General features: G+C 42.9%; 1 protein-coding gene across 3 annotated transcripts in view; it reads right to left on the bottom strand.

Annotated features, from left to right (window-relative positions):
- The window catches only part of LOC144768698 (zinc-binding protein A33-like), a 200,108-nt gene that overhangs the window by 123,223 nt on the left and 63,254 nt on the right, over nt 1-13,631 (bottom strand). For 2 of the 3 annotated variants that reach the window (XM_078652561.1, XM_078652559.1), the window contains exon 3: nt 2,507-2,991. In XM_078652561.1, coding sequence (XP_078508687.1) covers nt 2,507-2,991 — 485 coding nt within the window. The remainder of the gene's footprint in view (nt 1-2,506; nt 2,992-13,631) is intronic. The other variant, XM_078652560.1, reaches the window with a different exon arrangement.

Raw genomic sequence — 13,631 nt, 5'->3', positions numbered from 1 at the left:
TGATGTCAGAGGTTGTCCAGTCAGCCAGGCTCTCCGGTCAGAGTATGCTTGTGTTGGTGCTGCTGCCGCCTTGCTGTGTCCACACAAAAACTAAGTCGGGCTCCTGAGGTCAGTCAACCCCAGCTGTTGAAAGAACTTCACACTTCTCTGCACCAGGTCTATTTACCTGTGGGTCAGCAAGTCCAGGATTGCGGGAGCACGGCAATTAAGAGTAATGTTGTCCCACAGCCACTTGCAAATGGGCCCAGGAGTGTTCAGGGAGATCTCCACGGTGGGTCCCATGTGCCAACATGCTGCTTCGTTGCAGCCTGTGGGTCATCAGTTCTATCCCACCCTCCGTCTGGGGATGGGTGGGAGGATTCTCTGCTCTTGCCATGTGGAGCTTCAGAGGTGTGCCTCTTGCAGTCTGGCACCCCACAGCACTTCACTTGCTCCTGTGTGCGGGCCCCTCCAGTGGCCCAACAGCCTCTCTCATCGCCGAGGCCAGGAACTATTAGTTTAATGGCCAGGGACTGTCTGGAGATGAAACACCGCTAGCAGACAATATGCACCCCCATGTCCACTCCAGGCCAGCCACTTGTGCATGTGCTGGGGGTAGCCATTAGACCCAGATCTGGCTCAGTGGGGGCCTGCAGTGCTGCTCCTACATCTCACTACCGGATGGTTTGTCAGAAATCCACGGTAGGCCAAGTCATCACCTATGCAGAGTGGCTGGGCCCCAGGAAGTCACTTAATGGCCCAGAGTCCAGTGGGGGACCGAGCACGCCACCCCACAGGTATCATGGGGTGCCATGTTAGTCTGCATCAGTTCAATGGAGGAGGGCCACCAGGGGCCCTCAAGTCCAACTACAGGTTGGCTCTCAGAGCACTGTGGGCTGCGGGTGTCTTCCTCGGTTTTGCGGGAGTCGCCACAAGGCAGGTCAGCCCACCCAAGCTCTGGTATCTCCTCTAGGGCCACCTCACTGGAAGCGGTGGTCAAATGTTTGGGCTCTATAGGCATCGGTGCCACTGCCTTCCTCCTTCAGCCCAGAGCTACAAGCTTCCCAGCCCACAACACGTTTCGCTCTCTGCTCTAGCTGGGAGATGCAGATGTTCCGCACAATCTGCCTCAGTTGCCGCGCAGGACAGGGCACTTTCCATGAGGCTTTCTCTGCTCCTGCACTTTGCTAGGCCACACAACCCAATGACAGATTTTTAACTCAGTTTAAGTTATAAATGCACTAAAGTGGAGTGCTTCAACAAGTTCTAAAGGTGCCTGCATAACTGTACAAGCCCTAATGTGGAAAATGAAAACAATGGACAATTAATTTAAAGCTTTAAGTTGGGCGGCATCTGATGTATTGCAGGGATTAAGGGGTGGGTGGAAGCGGAGTCTAGTTGGAGAAAAACTGTACAAGAGGGCACCATCTCTTGCAGAGGTTTAACAGTTAGGAGGTTACCTCCCTCTCATTAGAAGGAGAAAGAAGGCCAGTAAATGAATTAGGGATAAGGATTACAATTCTTTAAACAATAAATGACAAGTGCCATCATAGCCCCCAGCCCTGGTGGCATAGTTGCTGGAAATGTGCCGTGGTGAAACACCTAGAACCCCAGTGTTAGCAGGTGAGACTGGGCTGCTGCAAGAGGCAGCAAACCGTTCTTGCAGTGATGCATTCTCCCCGGCTAATGGAATGTCTAGCCCCACCAATCATCGGGAGGCCCGCCAATGCATCTCTAGAGAAGTTAGGAGTGTGTGATGGCACAGATTTGACAACAGCTCCAGGAATTCAAATATGGTGCCACATCCAGATAAATGAGCAAGAACAATGTAGTAAGTTCCAAAAAAGCTCTTCATTTACCACTATATCTACCCATGGTAAAGTTCATACTCTATTCCTACGCTGGCTCACATTGGAGTTAACTACATACGATCATGAGCTGTTGAGTTATGCAAGCACAAATGCATTACCTATATCTGGATATACACAAGTTTAGCCACAATAATGTGTCAAGGACATGCAAGAACAGTGTGCAACACTATGGCTAGAAATCAAAGTATAGTTACTAGTTGCACTGGTTACTTGCAATTGATCTCTTGCAAATGGAACGATTTCCCCCTCATATCAATGTACCAGCAGCTAGCAAATGAAAGCCTTCAGGCAGAGATCAAACTAGCAGCTGCCAAGAACCGGATGAAAACATCCTTGATTGGACGAGTCTAATCATAGGGAAGTATACAGGAATGAATTTACAGGTCTAGAATTTAGAAAACAGAAGTTCATTACAATATATCAAGCAGCAACAGTTCAAAGCCTCTACTGCTTTTACCACTGGCACATTAACTTTTGCTCGCCTCCAACTCTGCAGCCAATCAAACCTAGAGATTTGAGTCAGTAGACAAAGAAAAAGGCATTCGTCTACGTACTTAAACTCACATCTACACAAGACCAAAAGATTTAAAATAGAACTAGTGAAAACTGGGTCAAAAAAGTAGTAGGCCTGCACTCAGCAGCCACAAAACACGTACCTTGTACATTCCAACTGCCTTCTGGACGGGCATGAAGACGTGGTCAGCGTGCTTGGGTGCATCACGGCAGATGATACATATCAGCACTCCATCATCCTTGCAGAAGAACTGCAGCTTCTCTTGGTGGTCTTCACACTGCACTTTGCATTTTCCATTCTTACAGATGTCTTTCTGATTCTCCAGTTGGTCCCCGCAATACTCTTTGCTGGTGTTAATCTGGAATTCCTCCTTCACCCTTTCAACCAGTCTGGCCAGCGCCATGATAGGTCTATGATCTCCACGAATGAAATTAGCCTTGCAGACCGGACAAGAGCCAATCACCCTGCCAACACATGCTCCATCAATGCAGGTCCGGCAGAAGTCATGGCCACACTTCAGGAGCACTGGGTTCTGAAAGAGACCCTGGCACAGTTTGCAGGTCAAATCTTCATTTATATTTAAGGCGTTTGTGGTACAAGCCACAAGATCGTCTATTTTTTTTTCTGCTGGAAGAATAGAAAACATTTACTTGTGGTAAACAAAAATCTCAAGCATGAACAAGACCACCAGTAGTCCTTTGCCATAGGTTACTGCAGTATGATTGGCATGAGAAGATTGGTTAAATTAAAGAAGGAATACAAAAAGCACCAACACTTTCTTCATAAAGTTATTCCACTGATATTTGGGGACTCTTTGAAGCATGATTCTTTGCAAGAAGCAAGGATGGGCAACAAATGTGAATGCTCAATCTGGTACAGCAAATGAGACAAAGAGTCCCAGTTGTGGAGACAGTTTATTCCAAGTTCGAACTGCGATGTGAAGCCAGGCACTTCGAAGAAACTCTGGATGCAACCAGCTCACATTTATAGTCTTTCGCACAATATTTCAAGCTGTGGAATTTCCCAATATTCATACATAGCGTGTTAGAAAGTGCAGTCAGCACCAGCTCATTCACATAAACCAGTGTTAAAAAATGTTCTGCTTCCCTTAAGCAGTGCATATAACTCATATTGGCTGTAGTACAAAGATAGAAAGACAGTTTCACACATATCAAGGGGAGTAGAATACAAGATGTTATTACACAAAGGGCAAGAGGGCAATAGACAGATCAAGTTGTGCAATATAGTTAAACTGTTCAGTGCAGTCCTTTTTATTCACTCTCATTCCACCCTTTGAACCCTTCACTTCTCCAACTATTTACCTCTCCTCTATCCCCATCATCCTTCATTATAAGAGCATTAGTCTGAATACCATTTGTTGCAGGCATAGGTTGACACACTAACAGACATTCAGCGGCATGTTGGAGTTCTATTTATACACAAACATGCCAGAATAATTATCACAATGAAGATCATGCCTTTCAATATAGTCCAAGCCTCAAACCGAGAAGAAATATCCCCATCACGTTTGTTCAGCAAAATCAAGCACTTGTACTCCTATGTCAAGTAAATTCTCTATTGCTTTGTAAACACTTGGAGAGTTATCGGGGATCAATATGCAACATTAAATACGTATCATTTTACACAACCATTTTCAGAAAGAAGCATATCTAGCAATATAATTTTGAAGCATTACCTACCTCAAGGCTACCATTTCTACCATTCGGTTACCTAGGGCTTTTGTTACATTTATTGTGGATTCCAACTGATGGCCTACTTGATTTATTTTCTAGAATTCATGGCTACACCCAGTTAGTATTCCTAGTGCCAAATAACCAAACTCCTGCACAGAGGCATCAGTCAGATCTATTTCCCTTCTCCCTCTTACTAAACAGTTTAATTGATCTTTGCAGACTTGTTCTTTATGATTGTGTCTGATACCGGGGAGCACTAGGCCCAAACACCATGACCCTCCCCAAACTTGAGGCAGCCAAGGTTATGTTTTCTGTTCACAAACCAAATAAATGCTCTCTCCTCCTACTGGTAGCGATAGCCTGGAGGCCATGGCCAAACTAAATACATGGGTAAAGTTACTTCATCCCATCTCATGATCCATTTGATGGGATACGCAATTGCCCATGCCCTCTCGTTACCCATAAGGCAGTTATCTGAGGAACCGAGCAGAAGAGTTAGAGGCATTCATACTCTGGGCATATTACCTATATAGTTTAGTCATAAAACTATCATTGAAAGCATCCCATTAGGGTGAATTCTCCTCTGACTGTGCAATTTAATGGTTCCAATATTTCATCACTGTATTTGCATCTGATATCAGTACCCATCTGACCCAAAACAAGAGGCGATCACTGCTTTAAATAGAATATAACAAGAATCATTAAGCGGCAAACTCAACGGCATCAGAAGCATTTCATGCTTTTATTACAGAGGGAAGCATTAAGCAAATCCAGCAATCTGAGACATTTAATTGCTTGTGATAGGCCTTCATTATTTGATTTAAGTGATTTGCAGGCTCTCAATGAGTGTGACGGGTCATTCTACAGCTTAGGGCAGAGATGGGCAAATGCCTGGCCATTGTAGCAGGACTCACTAAACCTATGAAGTGCATGTTTTGGAATGTATCCAGACACCAATAGTCTGATATATTGGCCCAGTATTAACAAAGCACCTGTGCATGTAGCAAATGGCCTTAAACTGGACTCGCTGCCACATTTTGAACAATTTGGAGCCATTTGAGCCAGGATTTTGTAACACCCAGATCTAAAACACTTACGTGGTCCAGTCTGGAAATCACCAGAGCCTGGATTATTGTTCATTGAGCAGAAACTGGAAGGTATGCCAAAGATTTCTTCAGTCATTTATGGATGCCAGAGCACGTGGCATCCACCTTAATTAACTGATGATGAATGGACAGCTTGTCATCTAGCCATGCTTCCAGTCTTTTCAACACCTGAACGGGGAAGGGGGGGCCTACCCATAGTAGAAGGCCAAATAGGAGGACCACAAAGAGGGGGTGGTTGCCCACTAGCAAAACCTCGGTCTGGTTTCCATTAGATTTCAGAGAATGGAGGCTCATCCAGGCTTCAACTTCTGGCAGTTTCAAGAGAGAGCGAGCGAGAGAGCGAGAGAGAGCGAGAGAGCGAGAGAGCGACAACGTTTTTCAGATCATGGCAGATGAAGAGACTGTTTAGTCTGAATTTCAAAGGTTCAAGAAATCAGGAGCCAACAAATGACAAGTGATGTGGGTGGGTGGGGGAGGGAGGGAGTTGGTGATAAGCTGAATGTCAAGCACAGCAAGGCCCACCATCACAAAAGTAGTTAGATAAAAAACTGCGTTATCAAAATGGATGCGGAGGTCACCCAAGATAGTGACATTGGTGCATTTAAGATCTATATCTAATGCATTTAATGGGCATTTGTCTATTAATATAAAGCAGTGTTTGAATAGTCACTATTTCCATATAACCTCTTGGGTCCCTCAATTCAACAAAGTCCCACTCTGGTAATGGAACAGTGACCATCTGTTTCCTATCAAAATAATTACCTGCATCAAAGAGGTCATCTGAGTAATATGTTTTGATACTTCTGGTATGATTAAGTGTTGTGTGCTGTTTCCTGCTCCCCTTTGTGGCCGTCCCCTCTGTACTAACCTACCCCTCTGACCACGCTGTAGATGAGGGCCCTCCCTTACCCAATGTTCGGGAGGCTTGCAGTGGTGACATCCAGTTTCGATGGGGTCATCTTTACACCTATAGGGGGTGCTGAATATCCCCATCCTCCACCCATGTAACCACAAAATAGTATGAATACATCTTTCCCTTTGCAAATGTTGTAAAAAAAAAAAAACTTTCCCTTTAATTTTTTGTTTATCTTTACAGGCTTCCTCCTGGGCCTGCATCTCTTCATAATATTTTGCAATAGTCAAAACTTCAGTAAGGGGCTTAACTCCCAGGTAGGCTCATACATATGGATGCATTTCTTGATCTTGTAAGCCATTTACAAGGCAACTTGATAATGCTGTGGAGTTCCCATGTCTGATACTTCCATGCCACTATGAGCTGCAAAAGTCTTTTGTAATCCAGAAAAGGAAGTGGAGAAATACTTTTCCTTGCTTACAACTATCGATTTCTGTCAATTTATCCTTTTATGAGCCACTCTATGTTGCATCCTTAACACTAATTCTGAGTGTAAGCCCAATATTTTAGGTACCTTGTATCTGCATCTCTAGTATTCTGTACGTGTTGTATATCTTGTTAACTTAGTTCAAGGTCAGTTCGGTCCTCATATCTACACTTTAGCCAAATATCTGAGGATGGCGGAAGAATGCACAAAAATGTTCCCAATGCTCAATATCTTCTCACTCCTAGCATACCACTCCTCAGGGTTTCTCCAATATCTGGGTAACCTTTGGAAAAGGACAGCAATTCTGACTTGGTGCATGGTACTTAGACGTGGTATAGAAGCTGGTCAAACCCAGGTACTTCTCTCAAGGGTGCCATTAGTGGCATCGCCCCCTCCCCTTCTCTGGTTATCAACATGTTAATAAAAAAAATCTAAAAACCATTAGATAAAGTCCATAACATCTTCAATTCCGATGTTAAAACCATATACAACTAACACATACCTATCTATTTCGTTATGATCTGGGGGGGGTAGATAGGGTATTTTCTTCTTCATTTGGAAATATTGCTCTAAAGCTTTCCATGACCTCCAAATATTGTTCTAAATCCTCACTGCCTGATACTGCATGGAGGGGTTAAAGTTACTTGGGAATACAGTATTTTCCTCTTTGGTTATACAACTCTGGTGCTAAACTCAGTCACTTGTCGGCTCTACTCCGATAAATTCCTAGACATTTGTCCTCACTTTCCTGGTCTTTCTGCAAATGCTAGTTACTCTGTGTGGACATAGAGGTGGTCTATCCTGGCCGACATTCTAAAATCCTGGACCATTGTCGTCCTCCTAAAAAGGAGCAGTTGGTAATACTCTCTGTAACTTCAACACACCTTGTTTCAGGGATATTTGTAAAGACATTTCCTCTCCCTTTTCTTTCCATTTAACCTTATCATATGCCCTAGCCAGTTTGGTCTTGATTTCTTTAGTAGGTTTTGGTCTTCTAAAATAACCCCTGCTCACCCCCTTGGTAGCTTGGCACGAGCAAACCGGTTTAGCTCAGAGGCAGTGTATAAGTCATTAGCACATAACCAACAGTAATACAGTGAAAACACTACAAAAGGACACCAGTTTAGAAAAATATCCAATATTTCTATATACTTCAAACAAGACCAAAAACGATAATAAATTCACCACAATGCTCAGAAATCTTCATCAAAATAGACTTGAACTACAGTTCCTTGAAGTCAATAGCTCAGTCTGGGGGCATCACGATGTCGTGAACAACAAATCCAAACAATTCTGGCTGCGTTGCAGGCCAGCTACAGTGTCGGGAAGACTCGCAAACCAAGTCCTTTAGAAGTGCAGGGCGTTGGCGACCTCTCAATGAGCCCCAAAGATCTGGTGTCCCCAGTAGTCTGTTCCGGAGGCCAGTGTAGGCGTTGTCGGGCCCTTGAAGTCACATGCATTGTGTAAAGTCTTGCATTAAGTTACATGAGCATGTGTTCAACAGTGTGGAATGTGGAATTCTTCTGTTGCTATGGAAGGCTGAGCATCTAGTCAGAAGACAGAGACCCATCCAACGCTCAGGAATGGCAACTGATACCTTGAGCTTAATAAAGAGATCATCATCTTCACCTCTGTCTCCTGTAATCTTATGAAGACGGATCTTACATATGGCAACGATGGAAAATTGTAGAACTCCTACTTATGCTCCGAGATCTCAGCACAATTTAAGGATTTTTTTTAAAGCAAGATTCTTCAAACATCTACACTACCCATCTTATCCCTTCATAAGGAGAATATCACCCTGCGCTTCATATCCAGCACACCCGCTTTTAAGCTAGGATCTGGTGAGGTGTATGAGTTTAGATCTACATGTGTGCAAGACCTTTATCCTGCTACGCAAGTGCTACACCAGTCAATCTGCATCTCTTTCTACTTCACTTCGTGGTTTCTGGCTACAAAAGAATCTGTTCTTGATTGACTGTACGTCTGAAAGAGTACTAGCTGTGGTGGTCCTTGCTCTTTATCGATTTGAGCTTCTGAACTTGGTCTTATCTTGCTATTATTGTTATATTTCATGAGGTGCCTTTTTTAAATTTTGGGGTAAATTGCCTCGGAATTGCTCTGTTTCTTTTAAGAGTGTATGCTGTCCCTGCACGAGTGGAGAACATAAGTAAACAACAAACGGCCCTACCACTTTTCTGTTGGCGGTTGCTGTGGATGACATGTTGCTGTTCTGCTTTGTTTCCACCATGCTATGGTTCCGCGACGACATCTTCCCAGTGCATGGGTACCAGTGACTTCTCACAAATGTGACTTACCCTGTGTCACCTCGCTTGTACGTGGTGTCTATTCACGTTGACTCCACCATCTTGAAATGGGTTTCCTCCCGTTTCCAAGACACTGTGCTGACGATCACTCCGCTGACCCGCACAGCTGTTCTGTTTTTGAAGCGTGTTGGCCAGCATACTATTTTACTCACACGCACGGCACGTATTATCACAAACTTACTTGCTGACACGCACATCTTTCACTTGCGTTCTTGTGTGTCAGCTGCCTATTTCGGCTGATACGCACAGCGTTTATTACAAATCAAGTCGCTGACACAAACAGCTTTCTTTTGTGTTTATGCGGGTCATGTTGCTTCAACGCGGACACGCACATCTCATCTTCTCTTCAAGTGTGTCCTCACAGCTGATTTGATGTAAAAAAAAAAAGGTACAATTCTTGATATTCTACAAAAGAATTCATTCAAATTGCTTATTTGTTTGTTTATTAGGATACTATTACTTTCATAGATTTGAGGTTTTTGCTCATTCTGTTTTACAAGAGTATCCTGTGCGGTCTGTCACATTTACTCCTACACAGGTAAAGCTAAAAGTTATATCTTTTCTCTTAGCTGTGTTATACTTACCTGCCCTCTTTCAACTATGCAAAATGTACCTGCACCTCCTTATCTTCCAGTGAACCTACTCTTTCATGGATCAAATAGAAGGTTTTTACACATCATACAAGGGTCTGTGGCACGTCCTTCAGTGCTGAAAGGAAAACTTCCCTATTAATGCATTGTTTGTGTTCTGAGGGTCAGGAGGTTTTTGAGCATCTTCCCAACCTCTCAGATGGAGATGCTGCAAATTTAAATGAATTTGAGGTTTCTGTAAAAAGAAAATTGGATTTACACTATCTTCCAAAGTTCAGCACTGTCCTTGAAAGGTACCATTTGGAAGGAGGATGTAGAGGCAAGATGAGTCTTGGGAACAATACATTACTGAATAGAGCAAACTTGCTGCCACGTGTAATTTTGCTGCATCCTTGGATGAACGTCTGTGACCAATTTATGTTAGGCTGTACGATTGACAAAGCTCATGATAGTTTGTGGCATAAAGACAGTCTCTCCATGAGGTTCTAACTATTGCAAAAACCCACGAACATTCCAAGGCATGTGTAGACACCATACGTAAAAATGATAGTTAAAAAGAATGGTGAAAGTGTTTTAGCTGTTGAAAAGGAAAAAACTTCAAGACCTAAAACTTCTGCTAAAACTGAGAACAAACCACTTGTATCTAAAGCCATTCTCTGGCAAGTGTTTTAGGTGCGGCAATTCAGGACACATAGCCAATTTGAAAGGTTGCCCTGGGTTGAAAGCCTCATGTAGTGTGTGTGGGCGCAGAGGTCATTTTACAAAATGTTGTAGATCAGGGGAAGGATCTAAAAAAGTTAAGAGATAGATTTGTATGAAAACTATTCTGATTCGGACATAACGAATATTTGTCAACTCAAGCTTCTGGTGGTGATGGCCCGATGGAGGTTGTTCTGATTAATGATGCCCCTGTAAAAATGTTTGACTTGGGGGCTAAGGTGACTGATTCCTAAACATTTTGCAAAGAAAGGCAAACTGATATCAAACAGAGCGGATACAGTGGGGAAATCATTGATCCGTTCGGCTGCTTTTGAGGTACTATCGATTTTAAGGGCAGAATTGTGCCTGGAAAGGTGTACGTATCCATGAAGGGAGATTCCTTCAATAGCTGGTTCCATCAACGTGATTTACCAATAAGAATCCTTCGGTGTGCCTAAAAGTTACCTTCTGTAAGCCAAGTTGGTGGTAAACGCAAGTCATGGGTCAAGGATTTTGGTAAGGTTTTTGAGGCGAAACTGGGATGTCTCAAGAACTACCACCATCATATTAAAGTTAGGCATAATGCACTACCTAAAGTAGCTAAGGTTTGGAATGTACCACTTTTGGCAAAGGAAAGCATGAAAGTTGAACTGGACAAGTTAGTAGCCAATGGCATTATACAAGAAGTAGGCCACAAAATGGCTATCTCCCATTGTTATAACCCGCAAGGCCAAAGGGGAGGCTAGGCTCTGTGTGGACTTGAGGGAGATAAATAAGGCTCTGGTAGTCGATTACTACCCTCTACCTAATATCAATGAAATGTTATGGTTGCTAAATGGTGCCAAACACTTCTCCCTTGATTTGACCTCAGCCTACCACCAGGTCAAATTACATCCCTTGTCTCAAGATCTCACCACGTTTGTAACACCTTTTAGTACTTTTACATTTTTGAAGATGCCGTTTGGCCTAATTTCTGCTGCCTCTGTATTTCAGAGAGTTAGGGAGCGCATTTTGAAGGGTGCAGAGGGTGAGAGAATTTACCAAGCTGATGTGCTGGTGTTTGGAACGGATACAAATTAGCATGATAATAGGTTGAGGGTAGTCTTAAGAAGACGGTGTGATGCAGGTCTCACCCCGAGAGCAGGCAAGTGTCGCTTTGACATTGCAGAAATTGAAAATCTTGGGCATCTTTTGTCATCTAATGGTATTAAACCTAAACCGGCCCTGATTAACACTATTTCCAATCTAAGGACACCCCAAGATAAGGACAAACTTGTGAAATTTTTAGGGATGACTGAATTTATCATAAACTCATTCCTAACTTTAAGATTCCTCAAATGTTTTGTGATCCTTGCAAAGGGTGCGAGTTGGTCTGGTGCAAGGCATGTGATGAAGAGTTTCAGAATTTGATAGGTCTTTAACAAAGCTCCAGATTTAGGTAGCTTTGATCCCAAGAAAGCATCCTACTTAATGACTGATGCTAGCTCAAAGGGTCTTGGATCTGTACTTTTGCAAAAAGGGGAAGGAGAGGACAAGGCTATTTTGTTTTTTTCAAGGCCTTTGAGAGATGCAGAGTTCAATTATTCGGTCATTGAGAGGGAAGCACTGGCGATATTTTGGGCCATACGTAAGTAATGCAAGTTTTTGTGGGGCTGTCAGTTTTAACTGATCACAAACCGTTGAAGGAAGTTTTTTCCAAGAAAGGTATTGATTTGGTGTCTCACCGCATCAGAAAATGGGTGGTGGCTTTACAGGAATTTAACTTTTTGGTTAACTATCTTCCGGGAGCCAGCAGTAAGTTAGCGTATTGTTTATCCAGATTAGGAAATGTATGTGATGTAGCTACCGCTACTGTTCAGGATGAAGGTGAATGGTTTGATGGTGAAGAATTTAATGAATAAGTTGATGTCTGTCTCAGAGAGGGGATAATTTCTGAGAAGGACTGGAAGGAGTTAACCAAAGATGAAGTGTTGCAGAAAGTCATTTCCATGATCTTGAGTCGGTGTGATAAAAAAAAAGACTGCAGTGACGAAGTTAAAGGGTCCTGGCAGGTCAAGGAGGAATTGGCTGTGGTAGATCGTATCCTTTTAAGAGGTAGTAAATTAGTTCCTCCACAGGAACTTTGGAATGGTTTGCTGGAACGTGCTCATTCTAGTAACTTGGGGAATGTTAAGACAAAAGAGAATGAGAAGCTTATTGGTGGCCTGGTGTTGATGCCCATGTGGAAAGGGTTGTTAGAAATTGTCTAGAGTGTGCTAGCTGTGACAAGATCTTGAAATGCAGGACACAGTATATGGTAAAAAGGTAACACTCTGAAGGACCATGGTGTGATATTTCCATTGATATTTTAGGCCCGGTGAGATCAGTAAGTCTTGGTGTGTATGAATATGCACTCACGTTGGCCTGCAATTAAGATTGTAAACTCAGTAGAATCTATGGTAGTAATTGAATTCCTAGATGAGTTGTTCGAAAGGGAAGGCTTTCCTTCATTGTTGTCGGACAATGGAGTTCAATTTACTTCAAAGGTTTTTGAAGACTTTCCTCAAGAGGTATTAAACACAAAAGGGCAGCCCTCTATCATCCCGAATGTAATGGTTTGGTTGAGAGGTTCGTAAAAGTCTTGAAAGAATGTTTACAGCAAGCTATTGTGTCATGCAATAACTGGGAACAGGCTATGAGAAAGAAAGTAAGGGAATATATGGTTTACACCACATTCCTCAAACAGTGCCGCCTTTAAGGGAAGAGTGCCTAATGTTGAAGTTTATCCTTCATGAGTGTTAGCAAAAAGAACCTTGGTTGATGTGAATGTTGGCTGTATTGAAGGGTGGAAGGAGGAGAAAAAAGTGCTAGAGAAGTGTAAAGTTTGGTTTTATGGTCGCAAAGCTACAAAGGAAACAGTGGTGTCTGTGGGTGATTGGATAAAAATCAAGTCGCCCAGTCTTGATTCAGGATGTTCTAAATTTAGCAAACCATTTAAGGTGATTAAGGTCTTTAAGAATGCTGTCAAGACCAGTGACCGCAGAGTATGGAATCTCAATATTGTGTTTAAATGTCTTGCCGTAGAGGTATCAACCTCACTTTCATCCTCAACTTCCACCACATCTATGCCTTCTGTGGTTGTGAAAGTGAGACCTCAAAAGGGCAGTTAGACGCCCCTCTATGTTTCAAGATTGTGTTATACTCATACTTTATAATTTGTCTTCTTGTTCCTTTTAATTGTTGGGGTAATATGTTGTTATATTAGGGGGGAGATAATGTAATGTCTTACATTAAGTTACATAAGCATGTGTTCTTTAACATTGTGTGGAATGTGGAATTCTTATGTTGCTAGGGAAGGCTGAGCATCTAGTCAGAAGACAGTTGCCAGTCCCGAGCGTTGGATGGGGTCTCTTATACCTTGAGCTTAATAAGAGATCATCATCTTCACCTCTGTCTTCTGTAATCTTATGAAGACGGATCTTACACATTGCAGATTGAACTCGCAGTTGAAGTCGGGAGCACCGGCAGGTGT

This window comes from Lissotriton helveticus, chromosome 7 (genome assembly GCF_964261635.1).
Source record: "Lissotriton helveticus chromosome 7, aLisHel1.1, whole genome shotgun sequence".
In the NCBI taxonomy this organism is placed as follows: Eukaryota; Metazoa; Chordata; class Amphibia; order Caudata; family Salamandridae; genus Lissotriton; species Lissotriton helveticus.
The sequence above is the reverse complement of the archived record's forward strand: the minus strand, read 5'-3'. Positions and strand labels throughout refer to the sequence as shown.